This window comes from Cydia amplana, chromosome 1 (assembly GCF_948474715.1).
Source record: "Cydia amplana chromosome 1, ilCydAmpl1.1, whole genome shotgun sequence".
NCBI classification, from domain to species: Eukaryota; Metazoa; Arthropoda; class Insecta; order Lepidoptera; family Tortricidae; genus Cydia; species Cydia amplana.
The window spans coordinates 28681826-28698064 of record NC_086069.1 but is presented as its reverse complement, the minus strand read 5'-3'; the positions used below and the strand labels follow the sequence as shown (position 1 = coordinate 28698064).

Here is a 16239-nt window from a genome sequence, read left to right as displayed (position 1 = left end):
CTATAATCTAATTTCCAACTACGTGCTTCCCAACTCAGGTCCCTGAAGACAAGGGTTACTAATTAAACCTCAAATATTGAATAAGCTTTAAGGGTGCGTTTCGATCAGAAATGTGCGAGCTTGCGTAGCGAGGGACGTTTTTAAGAACCAATAGAATCAGTGCACGCTGAGCGACGAAAACAAATGAAGCGAGGGCATGGCATGAGTGGTGGGGATAACTGACAGAACGGGATAGTCTTATGTATCTTTCACTAGGAGTAGCAGAGAAAGCGCTATTATTGTTTGTCTTTGTCAGAGTCTCATATTTTTTTATTCCCCACCGTAGTTTATGGTGGGATACAAACAATGCGTAAACGTCAAATTGGTGTGAAACATATGAACAGTGCAAAGATTATCAGGAAAAATATTGAAATCAGTGTTTGGTGTGCATGTAGTAGTACTTAACAATTCAACAAATATGGTGAATTGCCCAGTTTTGCGCTGTACAAGTGACTGCCGGCAAAAACAGGACAACGTAACATTTCACAGGTAAATACAGTATTTTATACTTCGGTCACATTATCATGCTTAGTAACAGCATCCTATAATCTATATCAATTAAAATCTGAGTAGAAAAAGCATTTACAGTAAATAATAACTCGGGTAAAAATATTAACCTATAAATATTTCCTGATAAATTAACCGACCAAATTACGTACGCATATTGACAGTAAGCCGTCACCCTTTTAATAACGTGTATTCAATTTAGTTGCATAGCTATTATTCGAGGGATACCAGCCCGCGATGCATATCATTACCCCAAAATTCGGGTATTTTGTATTTTAATAACATTTTTATAAATAATTTTGCTGTAGAACTGGACATATACGAACAATAAAATTGAACTGTGTTTAAATTAAAATGTAAATTATATTTATTTAAGCATTACGGATTCTTTCTAACGTTATAGGGGGTTTTGCCACGACTCAGAGAATCTAATTCTATGATATGCTGCAGGCACTAATTCTTAATTTTGCAATAAGAGTGACAGATTACAAAATGAATATTTCGTTTATTACCTCCAGATTTCCACAAGATGCAGGCACGCGTGCTAAATGGATTTTAGCAACCGGAAGGAGAAACTGGGCACCGAAAGCATATTACGAAAACCTACCTTTTATATTTCTTCCTGTGGCACACAGTATGCTAAAAATTCTTTCTTTAGGCGTACTTGTAATATGTATAATGAATCGCTTAATGATATAGACATTGTTCATAGTTTGTCCGTTTTCAAGAACAAAGTTCGGCATATTTTGTTTACTAGTAATTGAAAAATTGTTTCAAGTCAATATTTTGCATTGTTTTCTTACTTTATTTGCGTGTTGTACTCACAACTATACCTACGGGTAATTTATAATTAAGTAACCCATTTACTTTTCATTGTAATAATCAACTTAGTAACGTATGAAACTTTAGGCCTATTTTTAGTCATTTTTGTAAGACTTATTTGTAAAAGGCTGTTTGTTTTCTAAATAAATAAAAAAAAAAAAAAATTGGTATGGTACGTAGGCGAACAACTCGCGAACGTGATTAAAATTACCCCAATATTTGATAATTAATATTGGGGTAATTTTTAGCTATATGGTATCCCCGGGTTTGTGACGTCATCTATGTCTATCCCTTACGGGGGCACGCGGTAGGCCACATCTATAGAAATACTACCATCTATGAAATGAAGTGATTCTATTGGTTCTTAAGGGGCCCACTGATTACCAGTCCGCCGGACGATATCGGCCTGTCAGTTGTTTGAACTCAGCTTTTTGTACTAACTGACAGGCAGATATCGTCCGGCGGACTGTTAATCAGTGGGCCCCTTTAACAAAGACATCCTCGCATATTCGATTCCCTGGTCGAAACGCAGCCTAAAGTACTGACCCCGTAGCCAACATGCCAATCGCTTACGCTACGTAGCGAACGAAACGCAACTGTCACTGTCACACCAATATGGAAGAGTGATAGAGAGACAGAAAGCGGTTCGATGGCGAAGCGATAGCGATGTCACCTTGGCTAGGCCGCCTGTTCGGGTTACACCTACACCTACCGCAGTTGTATTGTAGGGTGACATTACTGATGCTGTCGCAAATGTCATTTTCGGTAGTAATGTCAAATTTTACACAGTTATTGCATGCAACATTCATCAAATGAGCAAAACACACAATTTCAATTAATATGGAATTCAACACTGTTATACCTACGTCTAAAAAGAAACAAAGGTACTGTAATAAACAAAAATACCCCGAGGGATGTCGCGCACCCCAAGGGATGTTACAAGCTCCCGCTTTCATTTCGGTGTGAAACAACTCATAAATGTCCCGGACACATAGACTTTCTCCGTTAGACTCCGTTTTATGACACAAAAAGTCACGTTCAGGTGAACTCTATGTTAGGTTAAGATAGAGTCGAATCAAGCTAACGTTGTTGCGCAGACTTTACTATGACTAAGAATAGAGTGCCACATTAAATTTGTCAGTGGCCGTGCCATGAGTCACTGACAGTGTCAAAATTGACATATACTCTAACGTCTACGTAATTTAGCTTAGGTACTTTTTATACATCTCGCTCACACTAATATGCGCCTACGAGGGAGATGCATAGAAAGTAAACGACGTTCTTGATAGCCTCTATGTCAGTGCCAAACTGGTGGTAGCCATACAGGAGATTCACCGACGGAATAAATCTATCAATATTATATTTTTGACTTCGAAAATCGATCCACTTTACTAACACTAAGTGTGTGCATTGGCAAATAAATCTTATCTGACACATATCAGTCACTGATAGTTATCAGTTCTCCATAAATATACCCCGACTGCAGCTTCGAATATTACCCAATACATTAATTCCCGCTGTTAATTTTGTAGTTTCTATAAGTATGTAGTTATTCTAGTTCATTGAAAAAAATCCATCTTATACGCTTCATCTAGTTGGCAAGTCATCTATATCGGATATAATTCAGAAACTAAGTCAGTGCGAAAAGTTGGGGCAGACATTAGCATACTACCAGATTTATTGCGAGACCTCTGCCTACAAGTACAACCACACTGCTAACACAATCTAAACCTTGTTGCACGTATTTAAGGTCCTCTTATGGTCAGTCAGTGTTGTTATATCCATATCACTATACTCTTCTCTCATTCTACATAACGACCACGCGAGTGTTAATGAGAAAGTTTTACAACCCCGGTCGTCCGTATGGTTTGGGTCTACTATAGTAACTAAGGTACGACGTACGACACGTTATCCTTGTTTTTTATGTGGCAGTTGACGCATAGTTATATTTGGTAGGTACATTAAAAACTAGTGTTGAAGAGGAAAATTAGTATGTCAATAGAAAAATATAATATATTTTTATTTTATTTTATTTTAAGGTTCACCAACAGTTATTACATTGAGGCTTAAGTACATCAATACAAACTTAAATAACATGCTGAATGTATAACTAATTACTGGTAAACACCACATGCAAAAATTAAAAAAGCAAATTCAACAACAAAGCCGACACATTTGAACACCTTATTACTATAGAATAAGGAGCAAAGCGCAACCACGATGTGGACTGGTTAAGTAGGTATTAACTAAATATGGAATTAAAACTAAATATATATAAATATAGGTACCATTTGCACATGTAGTGCATTAGTAGATTGTTAACCAAGGGATTAAAGGCACTCATTTCTGCCGAGGTAGTTTGCCAATATAGTTCGAGGCTGAAATTATGCCTTTCACCCGAGTTAAACACTCTACTTTTCATTTCGAATACGAAGAAAGTATAATGCATGTATTTTTTAACGCATTCACTGCCAGGGGGCGAGGCCTAGGAACAAACTTGTATGACGGTGGATGCGCATGTGCGTCGGGGGCAGTGAATGTGTTAAAAAACATTGACTAAGTATAATTGTTTATAGTACAGGGTGGCCAAATAAGAGGTATACACTTTATTTTTGAAATTTTATTCTATAAAACATAAAAAATATTAAGTATTCCTTGTTAAATATAATATGTAGGGTCAGGAATTACAAATGGAAAATAATGTCAGACAAATGTCCACCTCTAGCAGCATGGCAGATGCTAACCCTTTTCATCGCGTTTTTCATCACTTTTTCACACATTTCTGGCGTTATCTCAGCGACAGTGCTTCGAATATTTTGTTTTAATTGCTGAAGGTTCGTTGGCCTATTAGCATAGACACGTCCCTTTAGATACCCCCACAGAAAAAAGTCAGGAGCTGTTAAATCAGGCGATCTAGGGGGACAGTCAATGTCACCGTTTCTCGAAATTAATCGCCCGGAAAACGTTATTTTTAATGTTTCTATTGTTTTTAATGATTAAAACACGTTGTTCCGTCGTAAAACGCTGCATAATAAATTTGCCGTATCTACACAAACTAATTTTCATGCAATAACTGTCATATTTACCGCCAAAATAAAATGGCGGCAAAAAAAAGTTGTATACCTCTAAGTTGGCCACCCTGTATTTCTTGAGGATACTTTCATCCATACTAATATTATAAATGCGAAAGTATGTCTGTCTGTCTGTCTGCCTGTTAGCTCTTCACGCTTAAACCTCTGAACCGATTCAGTTGAAATTTGGTATGGAGATAGTTTGAGTCCCGGGAAAGGACATAGGGTAGCTTTTTTTATCCCAAACATCACCCTTTAAGGGGGTGAAAAGGGGGATAAAAAGCAGATTGGTTAAAAAAAATCTACCCAAATTACTAACTCCTCGCAGACGAAGTCGCGGGCAAAAGCTAGTTAACAATATAGGCAAAAGTATCATTGGTATTGGAATGGAGAGTTAGATATATATCATAATGGAAATAGTATAAAAATTATAAATGAATTGAATGACATGGCTACCCTAAACTTAACCCTTTAACCATTTGACTTTATTCTAGTCATTCGATTTCAAACCGTAATTCTTATAGTAGAGATGCGGTTTTGTAAATTTGTTTTGTATGATGGCAAATATGTTCCCGCTACGGACTAAAGGGTTAATCAGAGGATTCCTATTGTTATAGATGTCGCAGTCGGATCGTATAATCCGCCGTATTACATTACGGCTAGCCGTTTTACAAAACAGGGGCGTTTTGAAATGCGGCGGTTCGACGATTAGCCGGATTGAATGCGGCTTAATGAAAATCCGCCGGAATGTATTCGGCGCCATACGTTCTTCAATACGGCTAGCCATAATGTAATACAGCGAGTCATTAGCCGCCGCTTTGACAGTTTTTAGTTCCCATTTTTAACACTCGTGGCGCTGCCTGGCATAACAACAACAAACTATGAAAAACGCTGGGGTGTCCATCAAATCTGGAGTTCGTCGGACTGTTTCTTTTCAAAAAACATTTCCTTCGCAACTTAACTAGACGGTTACGACTATTACTCAGCGGTTTGCCCTTCGGGCATCTGAAGCTAGGTACCTAACGAAACTAAACTACCTATTTGATTGATTTAGTGAGACATCCGTTAAACCATTACACTTTGGGGAAAAAATCGTAGGTAGGTAAGTAGGTTAGGTTCGTTCGGTATCTTCAGATGCCCGAAGGGCAAACCGCCCAGAAATAGGAGCCCCGCTTGCGGGGCTCCGTCTATTTAAGTTGTGAAGGTCCATGGTAAAAATAAATTAAATTGCAAACATTGTCAAACTCCGGTTACGTAGACGACCGAAAAAACTGGTCACTCTACAATCTAAATAGTAGATACGATGCGGCTAAACGTAGGCCGCCTTATTGAAGAACGTATCGCAATGACAATCCGGCTAATCGTCGAACCGCCGCATTTCAAAACGCCCGTGTTTTGTAAAACGGCTAGCCGTAATGTAATACGGCGGATTATACAATCTGACTACGACATAGACAAAGGAAAATTAATGGGACTAAAGACACAAAAAAATTCGCCATTGTTCTACAAAAAGCGTTTGAAACGACTTTTTGTATTGATAAAAATTCTGGCGCATTGCGTATTAATTTTTGTCACTCGCATTTTTGAACTTCGTCAATTGAAAAAGTAATCTAAATTGTAATTCTTTTGTTTAAATATTAGTCCCTTCTTAGATTTGAGAATTTTGCGGTCAACGTGTCACATGTTTAATAATTTCGCAACAAAAAAACTTCTATCGAGGTTTTAATTTCTGTTTTGTCCTTTCTCCCCCCCAATTTTACGGTACCTACTACGAAGGGGCATAGCTGTGGTTAATGTTATTTTATTATATAATATTGATCATTTACGCAATTTCATGAACTCTTTTGTCTTGTCTTGTCTTCCCCCATTTTACGGTAGGTACTCGTAAATCACACCCGTCACAACAAGAAACAGAATTAGAACAGTCGGGGAAGTTTGATGAAGCCTATTTACATGTATAATTAATAATAATTGGTAGTATATAGATATTAATTAAGCACGTGTTTATTACCTGCAAGGGCGCGAACTGATTGGATCTTATTAAATTCATTAAGGTGTAGTGAGTTTTGCTCTATTTTTTGTTGATGGTGCGGAACCCTCCGTGCGCGAGTCCGACTCGCACTTGGCCGGTTTTTTTTTAATTATCTTTGACGTTTCGAGTATAGCATTGTCGCCGTGGTCTCAGAGAAGACTGGTTAAAGTTGACTTAGACATCTGGCTGCGCGAATTTTTTGAACTACCTCGCACCTGGGGGCGTACCGCGGAAACCGAAATTCGCAAATTGCGGAGATCTTTCTCTTTTACTCCAACGAAGGCGTATTTAGAGTGACAGAGAAAGATGCCCGCAATTTACGAACTTCGATTTTCGTGGTTATAGCCCTGGTCTACTTTTTGAAAATTTTGCACTCTAGGGATGCTATTGGGTCGACAACTCGACACACAATACTCATAATTTACGCGATAAGTCCCGTTTACGTAAATACTAAGTACAAACGTTTCCTTAAATGAAGCAATCAAATATAATACTACCAATAAAATATGTCAATCAATAGTAGTTTATGCAACAGTGATATAATAAGGGTTCTTAAAATTCAAGGGTCGAAGTTACAAAACGAGACGTAGTCGAGTTTTGTAAAAAAAGACCCGAGAATTTTAAGAACCAATTATGAGCTGTTGCATACATTACTTTTTCTATGACAGCTGCAGCAAAAAAAAAAAAAAAAAGACCCTTGAATTTTAAGAACCAATTATGAGCTGTTGCATACATTACTTTTTCTATGACAACTGCAGCAAAAAAAAAAAAAAAAAAAAAAAAAAAAAAAAAAAAAAAAAAAAAAAAAAAAAAAAAAAAAGAGTTATTATTAAAAAAAAAGAGATTATTAAAAAAAAAAGAGTTATTATTAAAAAAAAGAGTTATTATTAAAAAAAAAAGAGTTATTATTTAAAAAAATTTGAGTTATTATTTAAAAAAAAAGAGTTATTATTTAAAAAAAAAAGAGTTATTATTGTAAATGAAAACATACCTCTTTCAATCAAGATGATCGGAACTTGTATCTTTAAAAAAAATAAAGCAGTTGTATTATACTCATAAGATGACTGCTAGCAGTCATCTTATGAGCCTATAGACAAAGCATTCAAATGACATTGCTTTAGATATCACTGTCAGTCATTTAATTGACACATTTAAGTGCTGGAGTAGAAAAAAATACTTCTATTCGATTGACTCGGCTCCATTTTTTAATGAACCCGTAAAACAAATGCCACCGTAACATTTTATGAGCCATCAACTTTATTTGACTTTTAGATCCTTGGATATTATTTTTATCGCAGTAGATTGAGGAAGTGATAGATTTCAGTTTGTTAGGTAAGTTTTGTTGTCTTGTTTTCTGTCCCTAAAATATATGAATGACAAACGGGACTGCTATTAAGTATCCGCTGTATAAGCCAGACCAGTAATATATGATAATTGTCAAGAGGGCGCTGTCATTCTCATGTATAGGGTGACAATTCAGTGTAGTATGAAAAAATTAGTTCCAGTGAAATTCCGCAACATGGCGCACCCTCAATAGATCCTGGTTCACCTATACATATAGCATCTTATGACCTGTAACAAGTAAACTTACTTTTGATGGCGCCATCTAGTGTTACGTGTACGCATTAAAATAACGAAAATTATAAATGATTTACTTTTGTGCCCACGACAGCGGTTGTTTTTTTTTCAATCCAATTTTATGTTTACGAGTCATAAATAAATAGCAGACCGGTTTCATATGCCCAAAACTAATCTACTTAGGTATATTTTTATCAAGTAGATACGGTCTTTTTTAAATTAGGTAGTAAACCTAATGATGAGATGGAAAAATACACCGCTTGAGGCGCAAAACGGTTCACTGAATTGAAAAGATTGATTCATATCTTTCGCTCGCGGTGATATATATCACTTATTTCGCTCAGTGGATCTGTAGACTATATTGTTCACGAATGATGAAGTAAATCAATCAGATACACACAGCCATAAGTGCGACCAAGATGGCGAATCACGATACGATCCCGCGATGTTTTCCCGACATTCCGAATTCTTCCGAACCGCTCCGAAACCTATCGCATCGTCATACTCGCTCACTCGCTTATCACGCTCGGCCAGGCCCCGTAGACAACATGCCAATCGCTATCGCTACATAGCGAACGAAATGCAACTGTCACTGTCACACTAATATGAAAGAGTGATAGAGATACAAAAAGCGATTCGATGGCGAAGCGCATGCGATCGTCACCTTGGCTAGGCCGCGCGAAAGAGCGCGCGTGGGAAAGAGCGAGCAAGGAACATTGAGATAGATGAGTTACTGACCGAGTTAAATCAAGAGTGAGCGAGTTCAATCAAAAGATATAGTTAATGTACATCACTCACTTGTGAACGACACGTCTAGCTTCGGGCAAGATTTGAATTTGCGACCTTTTGTAACACCGGCCCAATTGCTTTTAACCAACTGAGCTACAGAAGCTTACCAGATGCGTGCGATTTCCTTTTCCTTCCTTCGTTCATTCATTTTGTTTACACCTTAGGCTGGCGCATCCTACAAGCGACCTTTACTGTAAGAATGTTCCATCTTAACGGCACCGGAATCAAAAGTTATATTGAGAATTCACCAGGAATAATAATGAGTAATGAAATCCCGTCTATAAATGTGAGTTAATGTCGTGTTCAAAACGCGAAAGTTTTAAATATTATAATGAGTAATGACTTAATTTTTTTTAACCTTACTTTTTGGTACATTCACGCGGCCGTCAGCAACCGCTATGTAGCTCAAAAGTTGCCACATTTTTTCATTTGTAGTGTGTCTCTTTCGCAATCATGCTCATATACCTACCTATTTATAATCAGTTATCTTAGAACGTAAATAAGCATAATTTTAGATCAGGGGTCACTAATTAGGTAGTTTCTTCAGGGGTCCGGTTTCTTAAATAAATTGACCACCGCGGTCTGTTTCTACTTGAGTTTATTAAATAAGTAACAAAATAATATAGGTCGGCGGTAGGGGTCACAAAACCGCGCGTATTTTAGAAAGCCGGTTTTTCGGTTGTTGTGAAACAGCAAAACCGGGTTTCCGGTTTTTTCGGTGATTTCGAATTTACGTATAATTTGTAAAATATTACACAAAATATTACGTGAAAACAGTGTTGACATAGTCCTCTTTCAGGAAACACACACCGCTGATAATGATACCCAACTCCCTGAACGAGGTAATAAATTACCTACCGAGATTTGATTTGGTAGCGGCCACTACATCAGCTGAGGATATAGGAAATCTGATGAGGAAGGCCATCATGGACTGAGCAGATAGGAACAACACTTTCTTAGCCGATTCTAACATAGGCAGAGGAACGTTCAAATATATATTTTTTTAATCTACTGGATGGAGAAGTGATCACCACCCGGACCTAGTCTTCACAACAAGAGTAGTGGACGGTACTCCAGTGGCAGCCGAACAGTAGGTACGTGCTAGTACATTCTGTGAATTTCCCACATTCTCAACACCGCCCAGTATTAGTTGTCATAGTAGGTCTGGAAATTCCGATGGTTGAGTCGTATCGTATCCTGCCTAACTCGACCTCGCGGAACGCGGAAGTTTGCTTATACTGATGACCTGGCCACAAGAGACACAAGAATATAATAACCCGGTTTTTCCGGTTTTTTCGATTTCGGTGAAACCGAGTTTGTGACCCCTAGTCGGCGGTCCGGATCCGGAACGCGGTCCGCATTTTGGTGACCCCTGTTCTAGATCTATGATAGTAACAAATTGTTTTGACGTTTCATAAAGACTCAGTATTTAAGTAGGTACCTGGTTATTACACTTCCCTATTGTACCACTTTACTAGTCTATTTTTCCTAAAAAAACAACTTTTTTTTCGAGGATAAATATAACATTTAATGTTGTTGTTTAGGCGCTACACCCTGAAATTAATTAACATTTAACGGTACCGTTTCAAGTTGTCGCGGGTCAGAGGGCAGCTCCAAGCAACTGCCGGGTGAATGACTCGCGCGTGATGGTTTCAACAAACATTGAGGCCAATTCTAAATTAATTTGTGAAATCAAAATGATTTCATCTGGAAAAGCGACTGGCGAAGGTCCGAAAAACTTAATGGTACAAGCCGGGGTTTGAATCAGCGACCTCCGGATTTTGATGCGGTTTTTTTTAAATAGATAAAGAGATTCAAGAGGAAGGTTTATGTATAATTTGTTAACCCGTGCGAAGTCGGGGCGGGTCGCTAGTAGACTATAAAATTAGCGGTCTGATTTCACAAAGAAATGGTCTATCGAGGTTTAGAATACCGTTCCAAAGTACAATATTAATTGTACCTTATGAGTTACTCGTTATTATCACAAAAACCCCCGATTTACATATTATGTGATTGCCGTCGTACGTTTTAATCGTAGGTTTTGTATGCAAATACGATTACTAGAAATTTAAAATTTCAAACGTTCATTGTAATGAAGATGATTCAATTTGAATTTAAATCATTCAAAAACGTTCCGTAAAAGTAGTTACTGATACACTTTCTTCGCTTTCTTCAGAAACTGTATAATTGTAACTATACTTTTAAGTTTGAATAATGTTACGGTTTAGATTCACTTGTTTTAAGTCACTCTTGCGACATGTTTCGGAGAGCCTAGGTGACCTAGGTCTCCTTTCTCAAGCACTAACAGTGCGAGCAGCGTTCAGCGTTAGTATGTCTCACACACAGACAAGACCTCTAGACTGAGCATAGTAACGCTACCCCCTCTGCCACTATATACGGTAGTTTTACTCCATCTTCGAGTCAAAGTGCCAGAATCCCGTGCCGTGATTAGTCCGTGTCTTTGAACGGACCAATCACGGAACGGGAATCGCTCACCTCGTCCCCCCCGCACCCCCGTATTTTTGGCAGCATCAGTTTCATGAAATAATTGCTCTAAACTCTGTCTAGAGGATTCCTAGTCTATGGTCTCACAATAGATTAAATTCGATTACTTTTAAGTTATTTCGCTTTTACTGAACTGTGACGCGGTGGGCAAAGTCTTATACTTTTACGGTATATACATATATAGGTATATAATAAATACAGCCGAGCCAATAAAAACAATACTTATGCAGACCCGGATGAGGTTTGCAATGGCTTCTGCATAAGTACCTATTATTTTATTAGCTCAGTAATCTGGAATTTATCAAATGATGATGAAATTAAAAAATCGGCCCTATGGGTGTGGTAAACACCAGAGGTCCGATTTTTTCATTTCTATATATGCTCTTTATACTTCAAAAACTGATGAGAAAATTGCATTTTATCCACAAGATTTTTTTCTCGCGGTGTGGTAAAAATCTTGTGTTTCACTCGGGAGCAAAGTTTGTACCCTCGTGCCTTAAAAATTGAAACCCTCGCAACGCTCATGATTCCACTTTGTTATCTTTCAATTTTATAGTATCGTTCGCTTGCTCTAGGTTCGATATTAGCACGAGAGATTAATCAAATAACTACCTATTTAAGGGTTCCAAATGGAAACCACAGCCAAAATTTCAAAAACGTAACTTTACGTCTGCCTGTAAATATGTCACAGGTTACAGCTATTTTATTATCTCAATATATTAATCATTAATTTTAATACCTATCTCAATGTCAAAAATCAAGAAACAAGTCAATCTCGCAATAATGTCAAGGTATTCACTAATTAAATACCCAATAAAAAGTTTCTCAATCGACGTTTATATATTATGTTTATGTATAGTTCCCGACGCAAACTAGATAACGTTAGTATTAAATATAGAGCCTATATAAATAAGACAAAGTGGCAAACAACTCGTTGAAGTCATCATCATACTCGTAATCAAGTATTACAGATTTATAGCAATTTTATAGTATTAATAAACTTTTATATCAAACACTAAAACACTTCAAAGCACGAGATATAAGAGAAAAAAAAACATTCAGAAACGAAACATTACCTACTCTAACCGAAGTACAAAGAAAAATAATGATTCTCGTGAAAACTTTCCGCACAAAACCAATATTTTTATGAACGTTTTATGATCGGCTTTTATCTTTTAATGATTACAATTTAGATGTTTATTATAGGGCTGATAGTTTTGTAAATTTTATAATCTTTTTCTGAAATGAATTATCCAATAAAAAGCGGCCAAGTGCGAGTCGGACCCGCCCATGAAGGGTTCCGTATTTAGGGGATTTATGACATATTAAAAAAAACTACTTACTAAATCTCGTTCAAACCAATTTTCGGTGGAAGTTTGTATGGTAATGTTCATTCTCTTATTTTAGAAGTTACAGGGGGGGGGGGAGACACATTTTACCACTTTGGAAGTGTCTCTCGCGCAAACTATTCAGTTTAGAAAAAAATATATTAGAAACCTCAATATCATTTTTGAAGACCTATCCATAGATAAATACCACGTATGGGTTTGATGAAAAAAAAATTTTTGAGTTTCAGTTCTATGTATGGGTAACCCCCAACATTTATTGTTTTTTTTTCTATTTTTTGTGTGAAAATCTTAATGCGGTTCACAGAATACATCTACTTACCAAGTTTCAACAGTATAGTTTTTATAGTTTCGGAAAAACGTGGCTGTGACATACGGACGGACAGACAGACGGACAGACGGACAGACAGACAGACAGACAGACATGACGAATCCATAAGGGTTCCGTTTTTAAGCCTAATACTAATAAGACTCCGCTGTCCGTTTGTCCGTCCGTCCGTCCGTTTGTCTGTCACCAGGCTGTATCTCATGAACCGTGATAGCTAGGCAGTTGACATTTTCACAGATGATGTATTTCAGTTGCCGCTATAACAAAAAATACTAAATACAGAATATAATACATATTTAAGTGGGGCTCCTATACAACAAACTTGATGTTTTTGCTGTTTTTGCGTAATGGTACGGAACCCTTCGTGCGCGAGTCCGACTCGCACTTGGCCGGTTTTTTTCATTAGATTTCGATATAATTTGGTGAGCGGCTAGAGTTTCTCAATCTGTACAATATAAGACCAATTTTACCGCTTGTCTTAAAAATCTTGTACAGAGTTACGAAAACGAGTGGTATTTTAGTAGCTGAACGGACATGTATGTTTATGTTTTCGGGACAACTAGTGATTTTCGTATTTATTTCGCCCAGAATGAGGACAGCTAAATTTTATCCAAAATAGAAATCAGCCCAAATGTGAAAATAGGAGCAATACCGACAAAGTAAATGAGATCTACTTAAATGTGTGCCAAGTTGTATAGATAACCAGATAACTAGATAACTTCACACAATTCCACAGCTGGACGCCGAATTTCAACTTTCTAGGTCGTGAAAGTCGAAATGGGTTAGGTCTTTGATCTGAAATATTAGTCAGTGAATAAAAGCTTGTTAATCACAGAACAAGTTAGAATGGCGATGCGAGCAGGGTACGTGTAGCCGCGGTTTTGAGCAAACGCTCGCATGCTACTCGCCCGCGCTGACCGAAAAACGAAGTAAACATGCCTTTTTGCGCCACAATAACGTTCAGATTAAGAAGCCAGTCATCAAATCTGTCTAAAGGAGGCGTATCCATTCACCACGCACACAAGGCGCTAGCTAGTTTTTACTGCCGTTGCGCGAGTGTTAGTAAATGTGGAGAGGAACGAGCGGCGACACCGGTTCCGATACTAACTGCGCGCGATAGCCATTCTAACCTCTTTAATATGTTCTGTGTTGTTAATGATGATAAAAATACCGATTCTCAAATGATTGTATAAGGATGACTCACGCTACAACAGGCCGGGCCGGGCCGGGACGGAGCTTCACAAAAGGACCACGTGATCACCGATCAGCCGTCATAGAAAATGACACGCCTCGGCCCAGGCACGGCCCGGTCTAGCGTGCGTCATCCTATATCAATAACCTTTTGAAATAAGAATACCATAGTTACCTATCAAATTTGAAGTTCTAAAAGTTAATTTCAAATTGTTTATTTAAGCAGACACATTTTATACAAATATTTCAAGAATACAGAATTAGAAAAAGTACTTAAATTGCCATTTGCTGCCTCGCATTTCATTACGTACTATATTGAAATTATGTCAATATTACCTATTTCAACTTGCCTACTTTTATTAGCATACTTAGTTTCTGAAGCATATTTTTACATAAAATATGCCTAAATCAATAATATTATTTCAAACTGCTGTCAGTCTTTCGAATTCTGGATATTATTCAAAACCGTTTTTATATATGTATTACCTATTAACTTAGTATAATGTCGGTATAACTCCTAAACATGGCAACGCGGTGGCTTGTAATATAAAATAGCTAATAATGACAGATATACAGGGTATACTTAGCCACAGAACAAATTAATAATGTATTCCGTGGATATAGTCGAGAGATCTGACGACCAAAATTTCAAACAAATGTCATATTTTTAGAGTTATTGAGATAAAAGATAAATTTCCCTCTAATTTATTTTATTTCCCTCTAATTTCTTGGCTTTACGCCCCTCTTGACACATTCACTGCCAAGAACACGCTACGTGTATTCATTTTGGATTGGAAACGGAGCACTGAACGCGTTAACTAAGTATAATTTCGGTGTAACTACTTACTAAACTTAGTTTCCGTGCAAGCCTCTTGGTTCAGAGCCAACAATAGACATTGATGGGTAAATTGGTTCATCGGCTTACCTTGAAGGCGTTTCTGAATTTATTGGACATGATGTTGTACAGAAAGGGGTTGATGGCCGTCGACAGGAAATATAGCACCCCCGACAGGAACGTTAGCACGATGTACACCTGCGGAAAGAACATTACGTCAGAAAGGGGGTCAAATAAATACATCGTCATTTTTAATATTGTTTTAACCATTTAAAAAAATGACGATCTTAAAAAATATATGAGAATACAAAAAGTTATAAATATCATCTAAACACCGTGGCAGGCGCGTCAAGCCAAGTCCAGAAGAAGAGAACTGGCGACACAGCGGCCGTGTGTTACATATACTAAACGAAACATTTGGAGCCACTTTTGACCTCTACTTAACTCAAAATCTATTAAACATAAACTTATGAAATTTGGTTCATTTATTAAGACCTTTAAGGGTAACTAAGAACCCCAAATTTCATGAATATAGCTCAACCGGTTATTAAGATACATTACATGTTTTCTCACTGACTTAGGTTACTGACTCACCTATCATCAAAAACCTAACCCACTTCCAGATGACCTATCAAGTTTCCCTGCTAATATTATAAATATGAAAATGTGTATGTTTAATTACACGATTACAGGTCGTATCAAAACAAAATGAAGACTATTTCTAATTGTCAGATTCGGCCTCTCATACACGGACAAAGTCGCAAGCAGTGATTATTAAGCAAATACAACAGAACTTAATCACGTATTAAATTAACTTGGAAATTACCTCCGACGTTCATTAATTAACTAAATTGACTTTAACGGAGGTTACCTTCAGGTCCCTCTAATATGCGCGAGTGTCCCGTTCTTGATAATATTTTTTTTTGGCACAAGACAAGATGGAATTTTGTTTAACCCGTCAAACGACCGTCATACAACAAATTGATGCTAAGCAATTTGACCCATATCGATTTGTAGTAACACACTGCGTGCGTGCGTCCGCTCCGTGCACCCGCGCCAGCTAGCGGATGCTCTTACGGAAACGAAAAATTAAAAGAAAACAAAGAGCTCACTCGAAGTAAATTTATTATTAGACTGCCTATAATCTGCGTATAATCGAAATATTGTAAGAGTGACACTTCAACCTGCTATTGACA

The 16239-nt window shown here is 37.4% G+C and overlaps 1 protein-coding gene across 2 annotated transcripts in view; it reads right to left on the bottom strand.

Moving 5' to 3' along the window:
- The window catches only part of LOC134652257 (pyrokinin-1 receptor-like), a 95449-nt gene that overhangs the window by 43724 nt on the left and 35486 nt on the right, over positions 1-16239 (bottom strand). For both annotated transcript variants that reach the window (XM_063507431.1, XM_063507437.1), the window contains exon 3: positions 15134-15241. In XM_063507431.1, the coding sequence (XP_063363501.1) occupies positions 15134-15241 (108 nt within the window). The remainder of the gene's footprint in view (positions 1-15133; positions 15242-16239) is intronic.